The sequence below is a fragment of the Carcharhinus amblyrhynchos genome, chromosome 3 (assembly GCF_965287045.1).
Source record: "Carcharhinus amblyrhynchos chromosome 3, sCarAmb.v2.hapA, whole genome shotgun sequence".
Lineage (NCBI taxonomy): Eukaryota > Metazoa > Chordata > Chondrichthyes > Carcharhiniformes > Carcharhinidae > Carcharhinus > Carcharhinus amblyrhynchos.
The window spans coordinates 58,461,613-58,489,357 of NC_137326.1; the positions used below are offsets into that span (position 1 = coordinate 58,461,613).

The window sequence follows — 27,745 nt, forward strand, 5'->3', positions numbered from 1 at the left end:
TAACTACTGCAGCAGCTCTGATGTGATCTGCAAGAATGTATGTTGCCTGTCTACATTTCTGAAAGCACTGAAAAGTGCTTTTGTTCACCAAAACCCATCAAACGGAATCAAAAGAATGAAAAATTTAAAATGAGAACCAAGGCAGCATGTAACCATACTTCACCATGTGAAGACTGTGCATTATCAACTGAATGAGAAACTGAGAATTTTGGAGCAGGGAGATGCTTCTTTGGCTTTTTAACATTTGTGGTGGTTAGTATAAGTATTTACTGGTCACTGCAATGCACACCATCTATAAAGTACTGCAACAAATCACTAAGACTCCTTTAACTTTGTATGGTGGCACAGTGGTTAGCACTGCTGCCTTACAGCATCAGGGACCCGGGTTTGCTTCCCGGATCAGGTCACTGTCTGTGTGGAATCTGCACATTATCCTCGTATCTGTGTGGATTTCCTCTGGATTTCTTCCCCCAGTCCAAAAGACGTGCTATTGCGGTGCGTTGGCCATGCTAAATTCTCCCTCAATGAACCCGATCGGGTGCCACAGTGTGCTGATTAGGGGATTTTCACAGTAACTTCATTGCAGTGTTAATGTAAGCCTAATTGTGACACTAATAAATAAGCTTTAAACTTCACTTAGTGCGGTGAGTGAACTGCAATGGTTTAAGAAGACAGCTCACCGTCTTCTTCTCAAGGGAAATCAGAATTGACAATAAGTGCTGGCCCTGTCAACACCGCCATCAGCCCAGAAGAAAATCAAAGAAAACACAAGGAACTTCAAGTCAAGAGTTGTTGAGCTGAAGTCCAAGGTGCAGACATTGCAATGCATCAGGAGGGAGAGAATTTTCTGGCCATTTTGATGCAGGAGGCAGTCACACACCTTGGGTTAGGTGGTGATTTAGATTTTGATCAGTGGTTAGGGATAGGAGAATGTGGCTGTAACGCAGATCAGGAGAGACCAGATGAAGTGGTGTAAGTGATTCAATCTTTACTATTGTGCAATGTGAGACAGTGCTGTAGTGGTATTGTCACTGGACTAGCAATTCAGAGACCCAGGGTACAGCTCTGGGGATCTGGATTCAAATCTCACCATCTATAATTAAATCTGGAATTAGAAGTTTAATGATGACCATGAGACCATCGTTGATTGTTGTAAAAACTCATCTGGTTCACTATTGTTTTTTGGGGAAAGAAATCTGCTGTCCTTACCTGGTCTGGCCTACATGTGACTCCAAATTGACAGAAATATGTTTGAATGTTTACTGACACTCAGTTCAAGACCAATTAGCAGTGGGCAACAAATGCTGATCTTGTCAGTGATGCCTACATCCCCGAAAGAATAAAGAAAATAAAATGGATGAGGTACTTGCCACCAGTGTGGATGAGAACAAAGACTGGAGGAAGGTCGGGTAAATGGATTGGCCTGGAGCAGAGCGAAATGGTAGAGTGTGAGGCTGGGACTGGAGGAGTTGCATAAAATGTAAAGTTGGGAGTTGAGCAGAGCAGCTGTGTCTGAACAGCATGGGAGAGAAACAAAATCACAGTGATGACACAACACAAGTGGCACATGTGTGCCCAGAGGTAAACAGTTAATTTAATGCAAGCTAAATTAATTAAAAAAAAACTAAAAGTAAGCCAATTCATTAAAATAGAAACTTTAATTTATCACATGTTCCTCCAGCTGTTCACAAGAGGTAGTATACTATCATACTCAGCCAGCCCGGGCTTGCAAAACCTAAACAGATATCTACCATTAGACGTAATTCTGTGGTTGGGCAGTATCTACTCCTGTGTGCTAATCGCTACACTGACAACCAATTTAAGATAATCAGTCAGACTTATAATGTGGTTCATTTACACTTGCTGGAAACAACATACTTTCATATGTAGCAACCTGTTCGCTGCAAACAAAAGACATTTAATCTTGAAGTTAGCTATGTTAATCAACTCCTCCATCTCCCAGGTAGCTTGTCCCACATATTCACCACTCTGGGTAAAATAGTTAGAACTCACAGTATTCCAGGGCATGGAAATTATTTTGGAATACCCCCGCTACTTGCATGTGTCAGAGCTGGAAGAGCTGGTAGAAAGAAGGAAGGTAGGAAACATATCTGCCAGCTTTTACACTAAAGATCTTTGGATCAAATGCTTGAATACTGATGTTTTAACTAAGATGTTTATTGCATTGGTCAACCATGCCTCTTTATGCTCCCTCTGCTTATAAGCTAACTGCCTGTGTATCTAGGATGAGAGAAGAATTGGCGAATGTGGACTGGGGGAGCGCGTTGGAAGGTAGGTCTGCTGAGGAGCAGTGGCGGATCTTTAAGGAGATCTTTCTTGGTGCTCAGCAGAAATTTATTCCGATGGTTAAAAAGGACCGTAGGAGGAGAGGTAATAAGCCGTGGATAACGAAGGAGGTGAAGGAAAGTGTTAAATTAAAAGCGGAGGCGTTTAGAGTAGCTAAGAATAGTGGGCGAGAAGAGGATTGGGAGAGGTTTAAATGTCAACAAAGATTGACAAAGAAGTTGATAAAGAAGGGTAGGAGAAACTATGAAGCTGGGCTAGCGCTTAATGTAAAAAAGGATAGCAAGAGTTTTTATAAATATATAAAAAGGAAGAGGCTGGCTAGGGTAAACGTTGGACCCTTAGAGGATGAGAGGGGGGACTTAGTGGTAGGGGATGGGGAAATGGCTTGGGTCTTGAATAACTTTTTTGTTTCGGTCTTCACGGAGGAGGACGTGAATAATTTGCCGGGTGTTGGCGATGGAAAGGTGGTAGGACTGGAGGGTCTCAATGACATTATTGTTACTAGAGAGGCGGTGCTCGACAGACTGGAGGGACTGATTGTGGACAAGTCCCCAGGACCGGATGGAATGCATCCGAGGGTTCTGAAAGAAATGGCGGAGGTGATAGTGGATGCCTTGGTGGTTATTTTCCAAACGTCGCTGGATTCCGGGGAAGTGCCGGAAGATTGGAAAACGGCTAATGTTATGCCGTTGTTTAAGAAGGGTGGCAGGCAAAAGGCAGGGAATTATAGGCCGGTTAGTTTAACGTCTGTTGTAGGTAAAATGTTAGAATCCGTCATCAAGGAGGAAATAGCGAGGCATCTTGAGGGGAATTGCCTGATAGAGCAGACGCAGCACAGTTTCATTAAGGGGAAGTCGTGTCTGACAAATTTATTGGAGTTCTATGAGGATGTGTCTAGGGCGGTGGATAGAGGAGAGCCGGTGGATGTGGACTTTCTTGATTTTCAGAAGGCGTTTGACAAGGTGCCTCACAACAGGTTACTGCAGAAGGTAAGGGGACATGGAGTTGGGGGTAGGGTGTTAGCGTGGATAGAGGATTGGTTGTCAAATAGGAGGCAGAGAGTGGGGGTTAATGGGTGCTATTTGGATTGGCGGATGGTGACTAGTGGAGTGCCCCAGGGGTTGGTGCTGGGGCCTCAGCTATTTACCATTTATACAGATGATCTGGAGCAGGGAACCGAGTGTATGGTGTCGAAATTTGCTGAAGACACCAAGATTGGTGGAACGGCAAATTGCGCGGAGGGTGTGGAGAGTCTGCAGAAGGATCTAGATAGGCTGGGCGAATGGGCCAGGAAATGGCAAATGGAATTTAATGTTGGCAAGTGCGAGGTGGTCCACTTTGGTAGGAAGAATGGTAGGAAGGATTATTACTTACGTGGAGAAAAACTGCAGCAGGCGACGGTGCAGAGGGACCTCGGGGTCCTTGTGCATGAGTCGCAAAAACCCAGCCTGCAGGTGCAGCAGGTGGTCAGGAAGGCTAATGGGATGCTGGCCTTCATAGCGAGGGGGATTGAATATAAAAGTAGGGAGGTCTTGCTGCAGCTGGAGTACTGTGTGCAGTTTTGGTCGCCGCACTTACGCAAGGATATTTTGGCCTTGAAGGGAGTGCAGAGGAGGTTTACTAGGCTGATACCGGAGTTGAGGGGGTTGAGCCATGAGGACAGGCTGAATAAATTAGGCTTGTACTCGTTAGAGTTTAGAAGAATGAAGGGAGATCTCATTGAGACGTATAAGATGATGAATGGGATGGATAGGATAGAGGTAGAGAGACTTTTCCCGCTCAGAAAGGACAGTAGGACAACGGGGCACAGCCTCAAGATAAAGGGGGGGCGGTTTAGAATGGAGTTGAGGAGGAACTTCTTCACTCAAAGGGTGGTGAATCTCTGGAATTATCTGCCCGTTGAAGTGGTGGAGGCTGCCTTGCTAAATATTTTTAAGACGCGGGTTGATGGGTTCTTGATAAGAGAGGGGATTAAGGGTTATGGGGAGAGGGCGGGAATGTGGAACTGAGCCACGACAGATCAGCCATGATCTTATTGAATGGCTGGGCAGGCTCGAAGGGCTAGATGGCCTACTCCTGCTCCTATTTCTTATGTTCTTATGTTCTTATTCTTGCTTGGACTCCCCTCTGACTTTCTGCTGGCAGATTTGTCACTCTAGCTTCTTCACCTCTTTTTATCTTCAGATTCTCTTAGTTCAAGTGTCTCACCAAATTGACATAACGCATCACTAAGATAACATTCCAGTAAAACTCAAGACTTAAATACTTATATGCACATAGGAACATGTCCGCAAGGTAGACTATAATCGGACACAAAATCTGCAATTGTCTTGCTGCAGAAATTGCCTTTCAGGTATTGCAGAATTCATAGGCCCCTGACATCAGTTAAATCTTAACCATCAATCACTCTCCTTCACCTTAGCTTTGGTATATGTCTCTTTTTTGCAGAATTTGTGATCATGTCAAATATAGGATTAAAGATTCAAATGGAATCAATGGGATGAAAGGCCTCTCTCAATGTCATAAATGACCTGATGATTCTAATCAAAATGCCCAAGAAAGAAACCAAAAGATTCACTGCAGCCACAATAGGATTCTGAGAACAAAGAAGTACCAGAAAATAGTTTGTGGGTTACTGGGGGATATAAGTTGATCATGGCATTGGCTCAATTACATGACAGCCTGAAGGTGCCTCCTGAGCCACCAGAGCCATTAATGTGCTGCTAGAAGGAGAAATTTCTGCCAGCAGTTCCTCCACCAACACATCCTCTGAAAAGGCAGTTATCCAAGTTGAGTTTGAGCAACACCTCGTAAAAAAAATTAGCCTTGCTATCAGATCCAACATAATCTTCTTAAATGGTGGAGCAGGCTCAAGAGACTCCTTGTCTGTTTGCAGATAAACTCCGAGGTGCTACTAAGCCTAATGCATTGGACAGTGGTAAAATCCCCCATCTTACCCATGTGAATAAAGCTAGTTAAGACTCTCAATATCAATAACCCAGTTAAAAAAAGAAGCCAGAGAACTAAACACACATGTAGAAACAACTTGGGGATAAATGGCAGACATGAAAATCCAATCATATTCTGATGCCACGTTCACCAGGATGGTCAAATGTCCTTTTCCAACACCCATAAAAATGCCAGAGATTCACAGACAATAAATCCATTACATTGTAAAGGGCTTTGCTTTTCCTTTTGTATTTATTCCTTCCGCCAGTATATTATTTTTGCGGGTTATGAAAATGAGCATTAACTACAAAAAACTGACAACACAAAATTCTGACAGGTAGCTTGCCACACTGGTGAAAAGGTTAGACATGAACAGGGATGGCTGCCAGAAACAGTCAGTCAGATTGCAGTGTTGATTTGAACTAACACTCCAGCCTTCTCCGAACCTCACACATACATGTTCAGCAGCAGAAGACAATTTTACTAGTATTATTTAAAGAAATCCTCAGTGATTTACATCTAGACAAAACAGTAGCACAGTGGTTAGAACTGCAGCCTCACAGCACCAGGGATCTGAGTTTGATTCCTGGCTTGGCTCACTGTGTGGAGTCTGCACATTTTTCTATGTGTCTGTGTGGGTTTCTCCAGGTGCTCTGGTTTCCTCCCGCAGTCCTAATGATATGCTAAATTCTCCCTCAGCGTACCTGAACAAATGCCTGAGTGTAGTAAGTAGGGGATTTTCACAGTAACTTCATTGCAGTGTTAATGTAATCCTACTTGTGACACTAATAAATAAACTTAAACTCTTAAATGCTAGCTGATTTCTTCTGGCTCTTGCTTCCATTCTCTGTTTGATGCTTTTGATACTTATTTCAAGTTGTCAAAGTCTACCTGGAGCAGATAGCAGGTACTCAAGGCATTTTGGCTGACTTCAAGACTTCTGCATTTGCTCCCAGATGTGATGCATCAGTAGCAGGAATGCAACATGATTTGGACAATGAACAGACGCTTTGCTGGGCAGAATAAGCTGCTGAAAAAGGGACAAGGAGATTGGTGCAAAGGGGTTCATACCATACAGCATCTGCCTAGGGTGTTCATGGAGCGACTCCTCTATGAGAACCTTATTGAGAAACAAAGTGTGTATGCCTGCACCTCACTGAAGTCTGCCATCTATTGCAGCAAGCTAACCTCACAGGATTCAGTCTGATCTTCTACTGCAGCACTCCTGACTTCAGCTGCATGTTGCCTGTACTGCAACAGAAGCTTAATATTGGCCATGGCATGCTACCTTATGGATGGCTCTATAAGTGTTCAAATGGAGCTGGCTAATATTATATGGGACAGGATAGGCTCCACTTCTGTGCAAAACCCTTTGACAAATTGGTGCAGGACAGCTTCAGCCTCGTTACAGACAGGCTTCCAGATGCATCAAACATTTCATTGTGCACATAACCGTTAATCTTCTTTTATATGCTGCCCATCACAGCTCTAAAATCTCTACAGCAGAATCTGTATGCAGACTTGTCCTCTGCCTTTCACACCCGGTGTAGTCCATTCATTCCCAATGTCTCACCACATGCACATTAAATTATATACAATATCAGTATTGGTGTTTGAGAGTGGGCAATCCATTGATGGCGCTGTCTTCTTAACATTCTTCTATTGCACTTTTCAAGTATCTGAAGCATTTGGAATGACAGGTATGAGTACTGACTGATGGAGATTGTCAGTAGACATATGAATTGAGAACTGTCTGAAGCTTGTGATGCAATTGGTAGGATATGGAGTTTGATACATTTACGGACCTTGATTTAGCTGTGTGAGATCGTTGAACTCGCAACATTAAAGTACTTGGGCTTGAGCTCGCCAGCTCTCTGCTTCCTTTGCCTTCTCAGCTGGTGTCTGGAGGACCACCAAGCCCCCTGAAGACAGGGCATCTCTTGTCATTTCCACCAAGGTCTCCAGCAGATTGTTCAAAAACTTGGAAGCCTGCTGAGTCCCATGTTTTGCCACTCTTCACCATTTCCAAGGTCAGATTCAGTTCCAGCACAAATGCCAGCTCCAGCCACAATGCGTCTCCCTGTAAGAGGTACAGTCTTACTATAAGCACTAACTTTAAACAAGGTTTAGCAGGTACAACTTGCTCACAACATTCACTCCCTGCTGATGTGTCCAGCCAATCAACAGTATGACCACCACTGACTTGATGCTGAACTCACTAAAAAAAAACAGAAGACAGTGTGAAGTTGTCTATGGTCAGCGACATTAGAAACCCTGGTTATCAATTTTAGTCCCATGATTCAAAATGCATCGTTAAAACATGCACAAGCAGAGCAGAAAACTCAGCAAGATTTGATTTGTGATGCTGTCATTTTCATACTGTAATGATACAGTAATTAAATAATAAGCCACCAGATTGCTTGCAATTAGCAGCTACTACTAGCTAACAAATTCCAAATACAGCCTTTGATTAATCCTGCTTCTCTGTGGGTTGCTCAAATCTCAAACATCAGGTTATTTTGTCTGTATCAACAGGTTACTTTTTGAAGGGTAGGTTCCATTATATTCTTATGGTTCTTAATTGGCAATTTAAGTGCCAGCTCATCCATGTCCTTTTACAACATCCAACACTCACGTTTGCCACATAGGGCATAGCCTGCTCAACAAGGAAATGAAAATGTCACCTTATGAAAAAGTTTGTACTTTTAGCTGTTCTCTCATAGATTTGCAAGCTCAATCCATGTGGACAACAGATTTCTGTCCATTTTATTAGCTTTCTATACTTGTTGGCTGAGTAACACATTTCTGTTGCTGATTGCCTTTTTTTGCACTGTCTTTTTTCTAGGTTTTGGTTAATTTATTTGTTCACGAGATGTGGGTGTCACTAGTTACATCAACATTTATTGCACACCCTTAATTGTCTTCAGGAAGGTGGTGGAATGCTGCCTTCTTGAGCCCATGTTGTGGGAATACCCAAGGTGCTGTTAGAAGGCAATTCGAGGATTTTAATCCAGAGACACTGACAGTTCCAAGTCAGGATGGTGAGTGGCTTGGAGGGGAACTTGCAAGTGGTGTTCACATCCATCTGCTGCCTTTGTCTTTTTAGGTCATGGGTTTGAAGGAGTCTTGATGAGTTGCTATGGTGTATCTTATAGATGGTACACACTGCTGCCATTTTTGTGACAGTGATAGAAGGAGTGAATGTTTAAAGTAACGGATGGAGTACCAATCAAATGAGCTACTTTGTCCTGGATGATGACAAGCTCCTTGAGTGTTGTTAGAACTGCACTCATCCAGCCAAGTATTCCATCACACTCCTACTCATGCCATGTAGATGTGGACAGCTTTAGGGAGATGAGTTACTCATTGCAAAATTTCCAGCCTCTGACCTGCTCTTGCAGTCATGTAAACTGATAAGTTTAATTGAAGAATCAAAACACCAGCTCCTAAAGAGAACATTGTTATTTCCAGTGAGTCTCTCAGGCTCTCTTTCTGTCTCTCTCCTATGTCTCTCTATTTGCCTCTGCCTCTGCCATCCTGGAAATGTTTTAAACCCACATCCCCATACCACTGCAGTATGGTGCCTATTACCCAACTCAGAAGCAGCAGACATGAGTTGAAGATTTGTTCCAGGCCTCTGTCTGGAAGCCCTGAGGAGGTATGTGATGGATGTCATGGTGCCATGGTAGGAGTGGGTGTACACACTTGACACTTCCAAACTTAAGCTCCAGTCACTTGGAACTGTGTATACAAGCTAAATCAAATCACCTATACAGAAAGCAGGGTTACTGAAAATAAGAGAATCAGATTGGCATCCCTCACACACTTCCTCTCAGTAAGCTGCTTTAGCACTGTGGAGCCATGGAACAAATCTCCTGCTTATCCCCTGGCTGGAGAAGATTTATGCTACTATTTGGAGACGTTGGAATAGGAAGAAGATGACAGAAGAATTTCGGTGAACAAGTACATATGAAATACTTTCCACACATGCTACACGTGCATGCGAGACGTGTTTGGATCAGTCTGCTCAGTCCTTTACTGCAGTAACATCTGACTGCAGTGGATTGGGAAACTGGATCCTCTCTCTTGAGCACTAATGAGATTTGCAGGGGCTTCCAGTTACACATGATGCACCATCTGGCACCAGAACCAAGTAATCAAACCCACTCCCTTGCTGGGTGATGAGGATGCTGATGGAACATCTTTAGCTGTGTGCATATTCATTGTGATCATCTTAATCTCTAACAACTGCTCAACACTTTTCCTGCCCGTGTGCCAGCGAAAGTCCTTCTTTATGGAACCCCCAAAACATCAAGGCACAGCCACATCAATTAAAACTTTTTCAATATTTCTAATTAACTTGTCAATACACTTTCTGTACACTAAAAGGATTTTGATCTAAAGCAATTAAAACAAAGTTGAAAGTATTAATAAACAAAGAGAAGGGCAAGATATAAATCAGAATGTTTACACTTCATGGTAGACATTTAGGCCCTCACTGAAACTGGGAGAGCAGATCCTTCAGGTATTCAACTTGTGAAACACCTGGATTAAAAACAAAATTGTTACCAACGTTTTACCCCAAATTTTCTCCTTTGAGTTCTTACCTGCATTTTGGTTAGCAGTTGATAATCAGATAAGAAGTTTCCATTTAAATTCCTTTGGGGCAGTCTGGAATAAAAGTGACTTCTTCCTTACAGACTTGGTTAATCTATGGACACAAACAGATCGTGCTGGGCAGGAAATTCACTCTGAGGAAGTGGTTTTCAACACCCGAACAAAGCTGCATTTTGTTCTTGTGAAGAGTGCCTAGATTAGGTGGTTGCTCAATACAAGATTACAGCATGTTGTGTGACTCAGGAGATGCTTAAACATGGCTTTCATCAATTTTCATCTCCCTCAATAGTCGCTTGCGAGAGAACCGGAAACTTTAAGACAACTTAGGCAATCTTCAATTTAATTCAGGTATCAACATCTCTATGAAGTTGATGAAACATTCACTGAATCCATGTCTCTCAAAAGGAGCAATAAGGGTTAGTCACTGTTATCCATCTTTTTTGATATATTCGTCAATGAAATGTTGGATCTTATCACAGTGGATGGACTATATTGGGAGTTATTTTTCTCAGAAGATGCTGTATGATTAGCACACACATTTGCATTGGAATGAGCTTTATCCACCATCATTAATGATAGATTAGTTGTGGTTTGTGCTCTCAAGTGGTTCATTATGGCTATATTTGATGCATGAAAGGATCTCGAAACTACTGAATACAGGATACGAGGACATCTCTCCTAATTGTTGATTTATATTGATACCTGGGATTTTAGTGAATGCAAACTTCAACTTGGCTGAAATCATTTGGAATTTGAACGTAGAACATAAAAACATCGTCATTGTGATAGTATTCATATCTCAAGTCTCCTCCCATTCCACCTACTTCACCCCCGCATATCGTTCCCTTCTCTCACACACTTCCCTAGTTTCCTTTTGAAGCATACAAGTTGATGCCTCAGCCACTTTGTTGTACTGAGTTCCACATTCCAATCATTTCTTGAACAAAGAAGTTTTTCTTTGTTTTTCTTTGGTATTATTAGTGATTATCTTGCATTTGTGGCCTCTAGCTTTCGATCCTGTGACGAGTGGAAACATTCTCTCTTAAATCTACATTGACCACCCCATTCATAGGCCCCGTGGCGCAACTAGAAAATCCCGGCCATTAACTGTAAAGGTCTCTGTCAGGTCTCCTCTAGGTCTGCTTTCTTCTGATGAAAGAAATGCCCATTTGTTCAATCTTTCCCCAACGCTCTTAATAATTTCTCAGTTCTGGCACCATCCTTGTAACTATTATTTCTCCAGGACTTCCACATCCTTTTTATAGTATGAAGACCAGAACAGTGCATAGTAATCCAAGTGTAGCCTAATTAGGGTACTATGCAATTCTTATAAAATTTCACATCCTTGGAAATAAATCTCAATGCTTTGTTGCCATTTTAATAGCTTCACTAACCTGCAATGCCACTTTTAATGATTTATTCACCTGTATCTCTCAATTCCTTGGCTCTTCAATGCCTTCACATTCTTATTTTCCAAAGAGTGCTATGTTTTTATTTTTCTAAGCAAAATGCATCACTTCATTTATCAATTATACAAGGTATTTATAGATTTCTAATATCCTTGTGTATTATGTTGTATTTTCCCTCAGTTTAGCTCAGAGATGGACAATAAATGCTGGCCTTCAATGATGTCCATATTCTGTGAATGAATTAGAATTTGGTTATCATCCACAAGTTTTGACAGTAAGCTGTTTGTTCCCAAGTCCAAATAATTAATGTAAATTATAAGCAATGGCCCCAACACTGGTTCTTGTGAAATATGCTTTCTGCTTTCTTCCAACTGGAATAATTAATCCTCACTCTTACTCTCTGCTTTCTATTTTCTACCCATTCAACTTTTTGACCCCTGACATCACATACTCAACTTTTGTCAGGGGTCTATCATGCAGTACATTTTGAAGATCTTTGGAATATCCAACTCTATGACATCAAAAGCATTACTCTTGTATCTTTTGGCTACCTTTACAAGTAATTTTACCAGTTAATTAACAATGATTTGGCCTCTTGGAATCCATGCTGACTATTTTTTAAGTTATATTTTCTGTTGTTAGATGCTTTAGTGTTTCATCTAGCATAGGTGCCAGAATTTTCCTACCATGAACAATAAACTGACTGTTCTGTAGTTCTAAGGAGACAGAGAGATGTTTTATATATCTTCTTTGTTTTTCTTTATATAGGGGTGCATTCCATCTGCATTCTGGTTTTAATCCTTTTTTAGTTTTGCTAGTTGTCTACTACTTTTTGCTCACTATTCCAAAATATATTAGTGAACTTCATCCTCCAGTGAAGTGGCAATTTCAACACCAACCCTCCCCACCCAACTCCCCATGGCGCCTCAAATCCTCCATGTCAATTTATGCCAACCCTCATCTTGCTACTTTTCCTCAGAGTTCTTTAGAACATGTGCTATCTTAGTGCCAAGTCATTCCACTGCCACTATTGGTCCTTACACCCTCAATCCTTTGCTTTTATACCCCCTATGCTAAAGCACCCAGAATCTGTCAAGGAGACGCTCTGGGGCCATGCTGAAAGATGAAATAAACTTCTAAGTATTCATTACAGAATTTGCTATGTTAAAAAAAACTCATTGATAAAAGCCCATGCTGTCAATCAAACTGTCAATTTACAAGCTGCTCCCCACTGTGATAGTTATAGGTTTTGGAAGTGGTCAAACAGCCCCAATTTTAGAACGATGACCTTAAGGCTAATGTCAACAAACCTTTATTGAGTTTATAAGAACCCTTGTTTTCATCAACTGAGAGTTATAGTAGTCTGTTTTTCTCAAAATGTAAAGGGCAGAAGATACAAGTGATTTGACAGTTTCACAGCGTATCCACCTTTTACCTACATTAGCATACACCCAAAGGAGTACCTGAGCCCCTCCAAAATGATTGCTGGACCTTCCCAACGGCATCCGAGTTCTCTAAAAAAATCTCAGACAGGTTTAAACCTTTTTCTCATGCCTGAATCCACATGTTGAGTTTCAGAAACCTGGGTGACAAAACTGGTTTCTAAGTCAAGGCAGTTGCACTTTTAAGTATGATACTGCCTTCATGAGCTGTGGCGTGTGAAAAACTTCCCACTCCAGTTTCCTTCCTTACTTTCTCCTCAGTGAAAATGGTGGATGCCAGGTTCAAGAGGAACCACAGGAATCAGCACTCTGATGCCATTTTCATGCCATTTCCATTGCCATGAAAATTCAGACCTTAGGTTAGTGAGGTATATCACTTTTTAGGTCTACTGTAGTTAGCTTATCGGCTTCACAGTTGCTCTTGTAAAATGGTCTGAATGTCTTACTTTTAAAATGAGAGTTCCTTCTCCTATATCTACTTGCAAACAGTCTCAACATGGGCAAGTGTAGCAACTAATACCATATAATCAGAGCTGGATTTTGCTGTCTATTCCTTAAATTCCTCTGAAGAAGACCAAGTTAACTCCAAGTATGGCAAGGCTTAGTTCCAATTGTCAAGATTTAATCAACAGTCAACTGCACAATTATGATCAAATTTCCTATCCTTGGTCTACAAAATTTATTTATACAATTATATAAAAAGGGCAAGCTGCATTACTCAAGTCAGTCTTCTTCCTTATCTTAAAACAAAATAATTCCTATTCATCTTGATCTTCCCAAGTTTGCCTTTTTTCCAAACCAGTTGCACTGTTACAAAATCTAAATTGAATACAAGTATCTGAAATGCTGCTTCATTTCCTGAACATGCACAGCTCAAACAGATCAAAATGCTTCCAATACAGTGGGAGTGAATTGCACAGCAAATATAGAGAAAAATAAGTTCTTTTTAAAATCTGGCCATAAATTTTCAAACTAACTCATTATCACCTTAACCATTTTTAAAAAAATGCTCCCATTACAAAAAAATAGTTTTAATGTGACTTTAAAAGTTCTTTTGTAAAATGACCAAAAGATTCCAAAACATAGCTGTTCCCCAAAGTAAAGACTGATCGCTTTCTCAAATCAACATATTTCTTAGAGATTAGTTTGCAGAATGGCAATTTGTTAGCTGCTTTATTTCAAAAAGCCAGATTGTGAAAGGTACGATTGGAAAAATCCTTACACACTGCTGTAAGCTTTTAATTACAGAGATCCAGGTTACAAACGAGTATCTCCTAGTCCTAAACATCACCGTTTCAGTCTATCCATTTTTAGATGGGAACTTGTGAATCAACAGTTAATTCCTATCACCTTTATATAGTTACTGTAGAACAAATGCCTTTCTCTCTCTAAATAAATAAGAGTTATGTACAAAAATGTCAAAACAAATTAAATCAAAGACCTCTATATTCTGTACAAAGCACTGCATTTGTGAGATGTCTCGCCTCTAGGATCCCCAACAATTTCTTCAGTGCTGCAGTTCATTTTGCAAAACAATCCAACTGTTGACAACATGTCAGGGACTCCAGCAGTTCAAGAAAGCAGCTCACTACCACTTTCTCAAGGGTAACTAAGATTGGGCAATAAATATTGCTGACCTAGCCATTAACACCCATTTCCCTCCAAATTAATTACTGTTTTTAAATCCATCCATTTAAATTTTAGAGATTTTCTTTCCCTGTAGCATTTGGATAAAGCCAGCGAGATCCATCCATGATCTTTCCTCATTCTCATTTTTGTAAAGAGTACACATTAACCGACAAGAAATGAATTATTTGCAAAACATTCAATGGGTATACCATCTTCAGTACATCCACTGTGTGGAATCTGATTTTTTTTAATAAATAGAATGCTAGATCCAATGCCCCCATAAGAGCCAGTGTTTCGGCAGACAAAGTAATTCTGACAATAATTTATATTTTCCTAGTTTCCCTGGCTCATAGATAACACTTCCCATTCTGACCCATCAGACATAGTACGAAACCAGCTGTTATAGAACGTCCATAAAAATGACTAATTTCATATTCTTTGGATTGCCCAAGGATGGAAATGTGAGTAAGCATTTTCCCAATTTTTTCAAAATTTGTCTTCAAACAGTAATGTTTAACTCCAATATATCAAAATTAGCATCTGGTCTGAGTGATCAACCAGTGCAAATGGCTAATCAAATGTTGTAATTGTTCCACCTCTTATTCAAATTTCTGTGAGAAATTTCACGTATGAAACCAGCATGGGACTAACTGGCTATAAATAGGATTGTTAATTGAAAAGGTGTTCCAAATCTAATTTGCTTAATATTTAAACCAATATATTTAAAAGCCCCACAAGCTTGATTCCCAAGTTTAGACTCCACTCTAATCTTATCAATACCATATTTCCCAAGTTCCACAGTGCCACCACCCCCTAAAAACAAATCATCAACATACATCACAAATATGCCTGAAAGGTTACCTTGATGGTACCGATAAAAATATTTCAGGATCTGCCTTTAGTTAAACACAACCTATTTTACTGGAAAATACCACACCCTGTAAGATTCATTCAGCCACAGATGCATTTATTTGGAATTTTATGTTGCTTGAGCAGCCAAGCCTGAAACACGTGACATTGTGCCACAAGATATTGAACATAAGAACATAAGAAATAGGAGCAGGAGTAGGCCATCTAGCCCCTCGAGCCTGCCCCGCCATTCAATAAGATCATGGCTGATCTGTCGTGGCTCAGTTCCACTTTCCCACCCTCTCCCCATAACCCTTAATCCCCTCTCTTATCAAAAACCCATCAACCCACGTCTTAAAAATATTTAGCGAGGCAGCCTCCACCACTTCAACGGGCAGAGAATTCCAGAGATTCACCACCCTTTGAGTGAAGAAGTTCCTCCTCAACTCCGTTCTAAACCGCCCCCCCTTTATCTTGAGGCTGTGCCCCCTAGTCCTACTGTCTTTTTTGAGCGGGAAGAGTCTCTCCACCTCTATCCTATCCATCCCATTCATCATCTTATACGTCTCAATGAGATCTCCCCTCATTCTTCTAAACTCTAACGAGTACAAGCCTAATTTATTCAGCCTCTCCTCATAGCTCAACCCCCTCAACTCCGGCATCAGCCTAGTAAACCTCCTCTGCACTCCCTCCAAGGCCAAAATATCTTTGCGCAGGTGCGGCGCCCAAAACTGCACACAGTACTCCAGCTGCGGCCTCACCAATGCCCTATACAGCTGCAGCAAGACCTCCCTACTTTTATATTCAATCCCCCTCGCTATGAAGGCCAGCATCCCATTCGCCTTCCTGACCACATGCTGCACCTGCAAGCTGGGTTTTTGCGACTCATGCACAAGGACCCCGAGGTCCCTCTGCACCATCGCCTGCTGCAGTTTTTCGCCCCGTAAGTAAGAGTCCATCCTACCATTATTCCTACCAAAGTGGACCACCTCGCACTTGCCAACATTAAATTCCATTTGCCATTTCCTGGCCCATTCGCCCAGCCTATCTAGATCCTTCTGCAGACTCTCCACACCCTCCGTGCAATTTGCCGTTCCCCCAATCTTGGTGTCATCAGCAAATTTCAACACCCTACACTCGGTTCCCTCCTCCAGATCATCTATATAAATGGTAAAAAGTTGAGGCCCTAGTACCGACCCCTGGGGCACTCCACTAGTCACCATCCGCCAATCTGAATAGCACCCGTTGACCCCCACTCTCTGCCTCCTATTTGACAACCAATCCTCTATCCACGCTAACACCCTACCCCCAACTCCATGTCCCTCGACCTTCTGCAATAACCTCTTGTGAGGTACTTTGTCAAACGCCTTCTGAAAATTCAGAAAGACCACATCCACCGGCTCTCCTCTATCCACCACCCTAGACACATCCTCATAGAACTCCAGTAAATTTGTCAGACACGACTTCCCTTTAATGAAACAGTGCTGTGTCTGCTCTATCAAGCAATTCCCTTCAAGATGCCTCACTATTTCCTCCTTGATGACGGATTCTAACATTTTACCTACAACAGACGTCAAACTAACCGGCCTATAATTCCCCGCCTTTTGCCTGGCACCCTTCTTAAACAACGGCGTAACATTAGCCGTTTTCCAATCTTCCGACACTTCCCCGGAATCCAGCGACGTCTGGAAAATAACCACCAAGGCATCCACTATCACCTCCGCCATATTGGGCATGTGTCCCAACATCATTGCACACTTGCACAAGATTTTGGTCAGCAGGTGCACGAGAAAGTGGAAGCACACTCATTGACAATCAAGCAGACAATATAGCCCATTAAGGGGTCAACTGATAGAAGCTTTACGTGGCCCGTCTAATTTTGTAGTTGCTGGGCAGCTCGATTGGCCAGATGGCCTTTATATTTTAGCTGCAAGCTCAATCTAAGGTGGGATGAAATGTCAGGTTGAAGTAAAATTTGAGAATGTGTCTGGGAACTGAGATTTGTGTTTGAATGTGCTGCATAGACATTGTTTGCACTGGTTTTTCATCTGAATTTATTTCACACAGGTCTGCAGTTCCCGACAGCTGTCGCTTGGAAGGAGCCCATTAGAAGTGCCAGCCCACACCCTCCCTTTTCATGGCTCCTGTCCCCTTCTGCCCACCTTGCCATGCAGAACCTTTCCCAGCTCACATTCCACACTCACTGTCCATTAATGGGCCAGCCAGCCCAAAATCATGTTCTACGGGCTGGTTGTGGCTGTAGGCATGTTTCACATCCACTTCCAGGCCTGCCAAGTGCATGACTCTGATGGGTGAAAAATATAAGTAGCTTTCCTTCTGATCTACCGCTCAGAGTGGTTTCAGAAACACTTGTCTCTGCAGAAATGTGACTTTTATATCGATTGACCTATGCTCCCATGAAGATGGCCAGAAGGACTAAAATGATTTTTAAGATTACTTTTCCAGCTGTGGGAGAGTCCAATCTAACATCTGTATTAGGCAGTTGCCCTTCAAAATCCCTGGCAAGTAGCTTGCTTTATCTTTACATGTCCTATCTCAAAAGATTTTTTTGGTACAGATCCATCCATGTAACAAAACTAATTGTCCGTCATCTGATATCTCAGAATAAATTCCAAACACTCTCCAACTAGGTTTGCTTCTCTTATTAATTTATGCTTAAATTTATTGGTAGCTTCCAATACTTCATGATCATGAGGACCTCTGCTTCTAGTTCTGGCTCTGAAATTGTTCTATAGTCGTGATTTCATTGTTGAAACTATTCAAGCTACGGCCTCTACTTCTATTTTTATGTCTGTCAAGACTGTTAGAGTGAGATCACCCTTTGGCACTATTGAAGGCTCTTTCTACTGTATGTGATTCCTTTTCTAATAACAGTCACTTTTGGACTCACCATCAGTACTTGCAGTATGCTTTCTCGCCATTCAGTCCATGGATCTCATCTCTTGGTCATCAACCTGAACTTTCAACCAATATTTAAAATTTACCAGTCACTTTCCTGCCTACTGTTAAAAGGACTTTCAACTGCAGTATTCATGATCATGATGTTTATATTTCATATGTCTCTGAAGTCATCACTGGCATTTCCTCTCCATTATCAATCAGAAATTTTCTAGCCACTTCTAGCCAAATCTAGTCACTTTATATTCTCTACTGCCATGTATTATATTATACAATGGTTGCCAGTTCCACAAAATGTAGAACAAAAACATTTGTGTTTCTGTCCCATACTTCTAGAGTAAGAAGTCTGACAACACCAGGTTTAAGTCCAACCGATTTATTTGATAGTAAACTCACAAGCTTTCAAGGTTAAACTCTGTCAGGTGAATGGAGAGTTCTGGCCTCAGACAGAGCATATAAAGCACAGACAGTTTACAGATTACTGATTAGAATGCGAATCTTTACACGTAACCTGCTATTCAAGTCTTAAAGTGGCTGACAATGTGAGTGGAAGGAGCACTGATCACAGGTTAAAGAGATGTGTATATGGGTTCATGTCGCACTATCTGTAACTCCCGTGACTTGCCTGGGTTTGCAAAACCTCACTTACTGTACTGTCTGGAGACAATACACATCTCTTTAACCTGTGATCAGCAGACGAACTGACTTTCCAAAAAATAATTGCCTTATCATACTCCATGTCAAATTTAATTTTTGCCATTTTCTTGGGTTTATTCACAGCATCTCTCTCAAAAAGAGACAACATAATTCCAACTATTTTACAGGGAATTACAGCTCTCTTTACTGATCTTAATGTGCTGTCATCATAAACCTAAACAAGTAACACTTTTATATATAACTGAGTCAATCCTCTCTAATTAGTAAATGAGGATGTTATCATAACCAATATTTCCTTCATAACATTGAAGGAACTAATATATATTGTAACATCAACTGCCCTTGTGACAGTCTCTGACTCTATCAACTGTGAAGGCTTATGCAATATCCTCAAATTTAGCTGCACTCAGAAATTTGTCACCATCCTCTACCTAACCCCTGACCCACATCAGCAGAACCAACCACTGCAAAACATATTTCACTCTAAACCAGCTTCACTGTGCAGGACAAACTTATGCCCGACACCAGAGGAGGGCATCACCTGCATACAATTAACATTAGACATCCATCTTCCAAAAAAAATCTCGGCAATCAATCCTCTCACACCAAAATACTTACTGCTTTTTGGATTCCAATAGAACCAAATTGACTACAGTCCCACATGCTACTGTCAGCTACATAACCCATTCAGCAAGGAGGAGTGGAGAGAGGGTGCAGTTAGAGAGAAAAAGCAAGCATCTCATAGGAACAACCCAAGTGACAGTCCTGGAAACAGGTCATCTGAGCATTTCCCCACTCAGGGAAGTTATAGAGATGCATTGAGATTTTCCCACAAGCAAGTCACTCTTGCAAATTATGTCAAATATATCATGCTATTAAAACAGAAAAACACGTACATTTTTGCTAATTCACTGGAAATGTATGCTATGACTTTCAGTAGGACACAAGATAGTCTGAGAGCGAATGATGATCTGCTGAAAGATCATATCAATTACACCTTGACTTAGGTCTGTGAAGTGAGGAATCAGGGTTATACTGCAGTTGGTATTACAGAAGCCAAACATGAGCTTGGACACAATAACAATATGACCCAACATAAGTTTTAGTGGCTTTAACAGAACTGTGTCAGAAAACAAAATTTTGACACTGAGCCACATTAGGAGATATTTAGTCAAAGAGCTGGGTTTTAAATAGTCATAAAAATGAGAGGGTTAGAGAGGTTTAGACAGTTGCGACACAGCCACAATGACGTTGCGATTAAATTTGGGGATGTTTGAGAAGTCAGATTTAGGGGAGTCCAGATTGCTGTGGCTCTGAAAGAGATTACAGAGATAGGGAGGGCAGAGGCCTCAGAAAACAAGGATGAGAATTTTAAAGTCAATGGGTGGAATTTTTCAGTTCTTTTTCTTAGTGTTGTCTCAGGTGAGAAAAGTGGTGGAAAATACAGCCAGCAAATCTGCTAATGATATTAAAATGTATGGTAAGGGGGTTTCCAACAATGCATACTGGGAAGCCCATTACGTCACTGGTGGCAGGGGAACAATCTAGCGAGGAAATCCTGCCAGTGTGCAAGCTGTTTTGAGACTCTCACAGGATTTTGTGTTCCACCATTTCAGCATGCCGAAAACAGGGGCAGCAAATCTCATCCAATGCATTGCTTAACCAGGACACAAAGCTTTGCCCCCAGTTGCGGGGGGGTATGCAGCGCGGAGGAGTCGGGGGAAATGGTTAGTGATGGAGAGGACTCATTTTTAATATTATGGGAACATGAATGTGAGATCCTGTTTTCTCACATTAGAAAGACAAATTTCAAACCAGTGTGCCAACAAATGCACAAAACAGCTTTGTTTCAATATAAAAACATAACTGCAGCTTTGGACAAACCATTAATTCTCAACCCTCGAATGATGGCTACCTCTCAAATTCTCACTCAGGGCTATTTCTCACACACTCAACCCAATCTGTCATGTGGATGCGCTTGTCAGATCTTAAAATATCTCAGCCAGCTGCTGAATGTGGTAAACCTCGAAACTGACATAGCAGACACTCTCACTCTGTTAATGCATTACAGTAAGAAGTCTCACAACAGCAGGTTAAAGTCCAACCAGTTTATTTGATAGTAATCCCACAAGCTTTCAGAAATGGTGTTCCTTCATCAGGTACGCGGAAGGTTCTGATCAGAGAAGGGCATATAAAGTCACACACAGTTTACAGAATACTGATTAGAATGCAAGTCTTTGCAGCTAACCTGCTATTCAAGTCTTAAAGACGCAGAAAATGTGAGTGGAGACAGCATTAGCATAGGTTAAAGAGATGTGTATTGTCTCCAGACAGGATAGTAAGTGAGATTTTACAAGCCCAGGCAAGTCATGGGGGTTACAGATAGTGTGACATGAACCCCAGATCCCGGCTGAGACCGTCCTCATGTGTGCGGAACTTGGATATCAGTCTCTGCTCAGCGACTCTGCGCTGTTGTGTGTCATGAAGGCCGCCTGGGAGAACGCCTACCCGAAGATCAGAGACCGTATTCTGTAAACTGTGTATGTCTTTATATGCTCTTCTCTGATCAGAACCTTTCACACACCTGACGAAGGAACACCATTTCCAAAAGCTTGTGGGATTACTATCAAATAAACTGGTTGGACTTTAACCTGGTGTTGTGAGACTTCTTACTATGTTTACCCCAGTCCAATGCTGGCATCTCTACATCAAGATGTAAACCTCACTTACTGTACTGTCTGGAGACAATACACATCTCTTTAACCTGTGATCAGTGCTCCTTCCACACACATTGTCAGCCACTTTAGGACTTGAACAGCAGGTTAGGTGTAAAGATTCGCATTCTAATCAGTAATCTGTAAACTATCTGTGCTTTATATGCTCTGTCTGAGGCCAGAATTCTCCATTCACCTGAAGAAGAGGGAATCCCCTCGAAAGCTAGTGAGTTTACTATCAAATAAATCGGTTGGACTAAAACCTGGTGTTGTCAGACTTTTTACTATCTCTACATCAATGCATTACAGTACACAGAGGAGCACAGTGCAGTGCCGTGTCAGTCAGGGTCACAGCAAAGACGGTCTTCAAGGAAATCACAACAGAAACTCATAATTCCCAGGATAGTGAGCCCATCATTCCTTCACCTACCCAGTCAGATTTCTTTTTTTTGGGGGGGGTGGGAGGGAAACTTGTCATTTTCACTTGATAGTCAATGTAACTAATAGGGAAGTAACATAGTAAGTCATCAGAAATCCCTCACTTTTACCCCCATAACCCCCTCTTCTCTCTTACTGCCAAATCCAGCTCAAACATTCTCTGTGTATAATGTTGGGACAGGCATACAGCTCATGTCACTATTAACGTAATTAAGATGGATTCCAGGAGGTGGATGAGATCAGCTCTGTGGGCTCCTGAAACAATTTTCCCTTCTGCCAGCATGGGGGCTCTGATCTGTACTCACAACACACCATCTGAACACAGAAGAATCTCAGGAACATAACAAAATGAAGGCAGGTAGGAATTTAAACTCCAATCAGAACTGATAACAGCTCTCCTTTGGAATGATTTTATGTTACAAAATATCCCTTCACAGTGAAAGAGAAGTTAGCTGCTGGTTCTCAGGAAACTGACTAACTGCAAGTAAAATAACAGAAAAAAGGAAGTTTTAACTTTTATCAGGAATGACAGATTTCCACTGGTTAATTGCTCACAGCAAGATCTTTCCCTTTAAACTGTTGCCAGTGTCAGTGACAGATCTCTTGTGCTGTATAGCTCAAAAAGCTCTTTTCAAAAGTGAGCCCCAATTTAGGATGGCACATATAATTTTACTTTTATATTTTTTTCCCATTGATCATAGGGACAAAGGAATTCAAAAAAGTAGTGAAAATTCTGCTTTTAACTTCAATTATTAACACAACCTGGGGAATGCTATTGATGGCCAGAAGTGAAACACTGCTAAATATTAAAACAAGCAAATAAACAGCATATTATTTGTGTTCAGACACATCAGCTGTGCCATTCACCTCAATGGAACAAAACTGAACACCAACAGTATGCTAATACAATGGGGGAGGGGGAAATTGAAAACAAGCCAATCAATTTATGTCAGCAAGCGGAGGTTCCATTCTTCAAATCCCAGATTAGAAATGTCTCAATTACATGCGACAAACATGCAGACCTGAACGAATATTCAAACACAAACCTCACTTGCTGTCATAATCATGCCAAGTGCAGACAATAAATCCATATGGTTAAATACTGACTGAGCTCCCTTAAAATGACTGACTTCCTAAACTATCCTAGTCAAGAGGTTCCCAGATTTGTTCTCTGGATTGTACAGATAGCTATCTTAGTTGAGAAGACGGGCAGGAGCATTAGAAGTGGCCTTAATGTCATGTCTTATGGGGGGGGGAAAGAAACAGCTGGGACCCTTGCTCCTGACTAATAATCCATAAATCCTTGATGGATGCATTTGTACACAAGGACATTCAAATGAGAACAGGTTTAGCTCAATTGTCCTCCTTCTCTTTGTCAAATAATCTGCTGACAACACAGGCCACAAAAGTATTCTGAAGGCAGATCGCAGGAAGTTCTTGCTAGCTATCCATGGATGTATCTAGCGCACCCAAATTCAAAAGTTGGAGGTGTTAACATATTGTGGGCAAGGTTCCTTGGCATTTTGACATAATTGAGGGTTTACTTCTGAGAGGGTGGTTGTTGAAAAGAGGTAAATTAAGCCACTGTGCCAGCCAAAACTTCCAAAACATTCCAGCCACAGCTCCAGACAGTGCATTGGAAGACAGATGTAGAGGCATTTGGGAAGTTGTCTGAAAGAAAGAAGTGGGGGTGTGGGGATGGCCCTGGCGAGACAACCACTCAATCACAAACAGACCATTGTTCGCAGCAAACCACCCAGCCTTCAGGAGAACAGTGACCACAATACCACACAACCCTGCCGCAGCAACCTCTGCAAGACATGCCAGATCATCGACACGGATGACATCATCACACGTGAGAATACCATCCACCAGGTACACAGTAAATACTCTTGCAACTCGGCCAACGTTGTCTACCTGATACGTTGCAAGAAAGGATGTCCCGAAGCATGGTACATCGGGGAGACCATGCAGACGCTACGACAACGGATGAATGAACATCGCTCGACAATCACCAGGCAAGACTGTTCCCTTCCTGTTGGCGAACACGTCAGTGGTCACGGGCATTCAGCCTCTGACCTTCGGGTAAGCATTCTCCAAGGCGGCCTTCACAACACACGACAGCGCAGAGTCGCTGAGCAGAGACTGATAGCCAAGTTCCGCACACGAGGATGGTCTCAACAAGGATCTTGGGTTCATGTCGCACTCTCTGTAACCCCTGTGACTTGCCTGGGTTTGCAAAATCTCACTTACTGTACTGTCTGGAGACAATACACATCTCTTTAACCTGTGATCAGCGCTCCTTCCACTCACATTGTCGGCCACTTTAAGACTTGAACAGCAGGTTAGGTGTAAAGATTTGCATTCTAATCAATAATCTGTAAACTGTCTGTGCTTTATATGCTCTGTCTGAGGCCAGAACTCTCCATTCACCTGATGAAGGGACTAACCCGAAAGCTAGTGAGTGTACTATCAAATAAATCGGTTGGATTTAAACCTGGTGTTGTCAGACTTTTTACTGTGTTTACCCCAGTCCAACGCTGGCACATCCACATGTTGAATAAAAACACAGCAAAAGATCCAGACAATTTTTTGAAAAATTCAGCACATACCTCCAGCCAAAATCAAATCATCATAAGTACCAATATGAATTTCAAGGCTTGCGGTGAGAATCAGGTGACCCTGTTGACAACTTCATAACAAGATTGAAAGATGCAGCCAAAAAATGTAAATTCAAGGAAACAGATGAAAGGCTGACAGAGAAACTCATCTGGGACTCGGTGTTGGGTCCTTTCATTCGTTTAAATAGATAAAGGGACAGTACTTGCTACGATCAATTTCTTTTATTGAACAAAACTCAAAATTATCATTACAGAAGTAAAACAAAAGAGAAAAGTTGGAAACTGACTTTTACTCACAGCCCCTGTACAAAACACATGTACTGAGTTGAGCGAAATCTGAGAACTGAACTGAGCTTGAAAAGGATCTTGAAAACAAACTGAAAACTGAACACAACAGTTCCAAACTATATTTTAATTGTTGTTTCATTCGAAGTCTGTCTCTGTCTAGCAAAAACAGGTTTTGCAGCTGTTGTTATCAGAACTTGTTTGCCTACTGCGTATTCTTTGGGAATTCAGTCAATTTTCAGCTAACTCAACAGGCCATCTGAATTTTAAAATGGAGTCAAGTGTTAGTTAACCCCTACAGTCTAGCATTTAAGTGTAACTGCATCGGAAAATATATCTTAAAATGAAGTATTTGCATGGATGAAGTCTTTGCATACACTGAAGCAAACAAAGCTAAGCATACATAGGATCTTTCGCTCTCCATACTCTGAAGTGCAAGAAGGTTTAATTGGGAAGGATAAGCTCACAAGATCATTGTAGACAATGACAGAGTACATAGAACCACAAATAGACAGATAAAGATGCTGACCACCCAAACAACTAGATCTCAGTTAAGTCATGTGAAACAACAATAAAAAGATGCACACTAAATCGAGAAAAAGATGTGTAAGAGCTGTGGACAACGACTTGACTTCACAGGCAAAAGAGACATTATACAAACTAAGTGTTATGATATAACTGTTTGTCACTCTGGTGAGACTGCACTACCAATCCAAGTGCAACATTCTTGTCCAAAGTGCAGTACCTAGAACTGTATACCATACTCTAGATGTGATCAAACCAGGTTGGTGTTATCCAACTGAAATTGTTGACTAGCCACAGGAGCAACTTCAGCAATATTTTTCACCCACAAGCCCCAACTTTAGTAGAAAACAGGCTTACAAAGATGCATACCATACTGATAAACATACCTTGTGTATATTTACTGAACAACCACAGCCATCATTGAAAACACTTCCATGCACTTCCTTCTACCACCTTACTAACAAATGCAGAAAATATTAAAGTTCACATACGTAGCCATGCCAAATACAAATACTGAAGTCACATCCCTAATCATATTGCCCATTACTCGTTTGTCTATATCAGAAATTCAATTAGCCACATCTTAGTTCCAAATAGGCACATGTGGCTAGTAACTGTTGTATTGACCAGCACTGGTACAGATGTAGCAAGATGTCCTTTTATATTCCAGTCCTCGGCATATATGCCAGTCGATCATATGGAAAGCAGCCTTAGGTGAATTTTAGCGACTTGCACCTCAACGAACAGCGGGCAAGCTTCATTCTCCAAGCAGCGTATTCACTTTGCAAAGGTAAACGGAGAAAGAATTATGTCAGCGTCCCTCCAGACCACAGAACCATCCAGATACAAGAAGTCGCACTTCTGGTCGGAATTTTAACACTTAGGAAGAAGTGCTGGCGTAAATGAATTCTACCCAAACAGTCCTTCTTGTGCACACAGGTTGTGTAAACGTTTCTTAATTTTTTTGCAAGTCTCTTATGAAACAAGCCCCCATCTAGTAGGGGTCGTTTTAACCGTAGTGCTTAATTTTTTAAAATATCATGGTTCCTTAAAACTTTTCTGAAGAGAATCTGTGAACAGTGCCCACTGTCCACATGTTTTCTCCAGGAACACATACAGACAGAAGCGCACAGACACACACATTGAGCTGTACCTTCAGGGCGCACTTCTCTCCTGTTTTCTTGTGGAAACATTCCAGTACTTTGCCGTTGACTCCCAGTCCCAGGACGTTAGTGGAAACTCGGTAATCATCAGTGATGGCATTCTTCCTGATCTCAGGCCGGGGCTGCAGGAGGCTGGGGGCTCCCCCGGCTCCCGCTGCTTTGCTCAACTTGGCGGGCGATAAGGGGGCAGAGTCGTTGCCGTTGTGAAGCATGGCGAGAGGGGACGGGTGGGGGGGCTTCAGGGGAACCGAGCGGGGCACAGACTGTTCAAGCAGCGGGGGAACATGGAGCGAGCCTGGGGAGAGGAGCAGGGTAAAGGAAGGGAGCCTGTGGAGAGAAGCAGTGTCCGGTATCCACTGGGGGGGCTGGTGCTGCCGCTTTTAGCGCAGCCTCCGGACTCCACCATCAGCTGATTTCCTGAACACGTCAGTTCTGGTAGCTTAGGGCAAGGTCATTTTCTTCATAAGCAACTGGGAGATGTGAAAGGAGCGGGGGAGGGGTGGGGGGAGCCCAGCTCCAGGCGACAGACAAAATTCAGTCAGAGGTGAAATCCACACTGGTAACTCTCTGCTCAATCCCCCCTTGCACTCCTTTCCCCTATTTCCTAGCTTGCAAGTTCCCCTTGGACACGAACAACCCAAACAGCATCACTCTGGAAATTTAAGTATCTGTTAAACTTTTTTTGTGTGTTTAGTTGTAAAAGAGAATCCTGCGGTAGTAAAGCTAAATCGCTGTGAGATTCACTGACTTTAGCGGAATACAGCTAGCATTGGTTTCTATAGGAGTAGCACTCTGTCACTATGAACACACTTTTATTGGAATTCGCATGTAATTATCTACCGTGCTGGGATTCAACCTGGAACCCCAGAACATTGCTCAAGGTTTGTGATTGACCAGTTGAGTGACCTATACCACTAGGCCACAGGAAGAACCCAAATGACACTTGTATTAGTCTTTCGCATAATAAGAATATGTTAAGGCGCTTCACAAATGAAAAACACAGAAGCAAACGCAGGTGTATTTCTTAGCGCCGTTGAGATGTTAGTACATCCCAAATCAAATCCCAATAACATACTTTAAAATTGTCATTGTTATAATATGGGGAAACATGGCAACTAATTTATTGTTGCACAGCAAGGTCACATGACACCAACGTGATAAATGACCAGCTAATCCAGTGTAGGTTGAATAATAAATGTTGGCCTGGGAACTAGCTGATAA

The 27,745-nt window shown here is 41.8% G+C and overlaps 2 protein-coding genes across 4 annotated transcripts in view; one reads left to right on the forward strand and one right to left on the reverse strand.

Annotated features, from left to right (window-relative positions):
- LOC145339843 (MAP kinase-activated protein kinase 2-like) overlaps positions 1-26,901 on the reverse strand; it is a 118,031-nt gene extending 91,130 nt beyond the window's left edge. For 2 of the 3 annotated variants that reach the window (XM_080184384.1, XM_080184378.1), the window contains exon 1: positions 26,515-26,900. In XM_080184384.1, the coding sequence (XP_080040510.1) occupies positions 26,515-26,736 (222 nt within the window). In that variant the 5' untranslated portion in view covers positions 26,737-26,900. Of the gene's footprint in view, positions 1-26,514 lie in introns of all 3 variants that reach the window. The other variant, XM_080184392.1, reaches the window with a different exon arrangement.
- A 125-nt stretch (positions 26,902-27,026) lies between these two features.
- The window catches only part of dnah1 (dynein, axonemal, heavy chain 1), a 537,372-nt gene continuing 536,653 nt past the window's right edge, over positions 27,027-27,745 (forward strand). The window contains exon 1 of the mRNA XM_080184401.1: positions 27,027-27,083. The gene's annotated coding sequence lies outside the window, so the exon portion shown is untranslated. The remainder of the gene's footprint in view (positions 27,084-27,745) is intronic.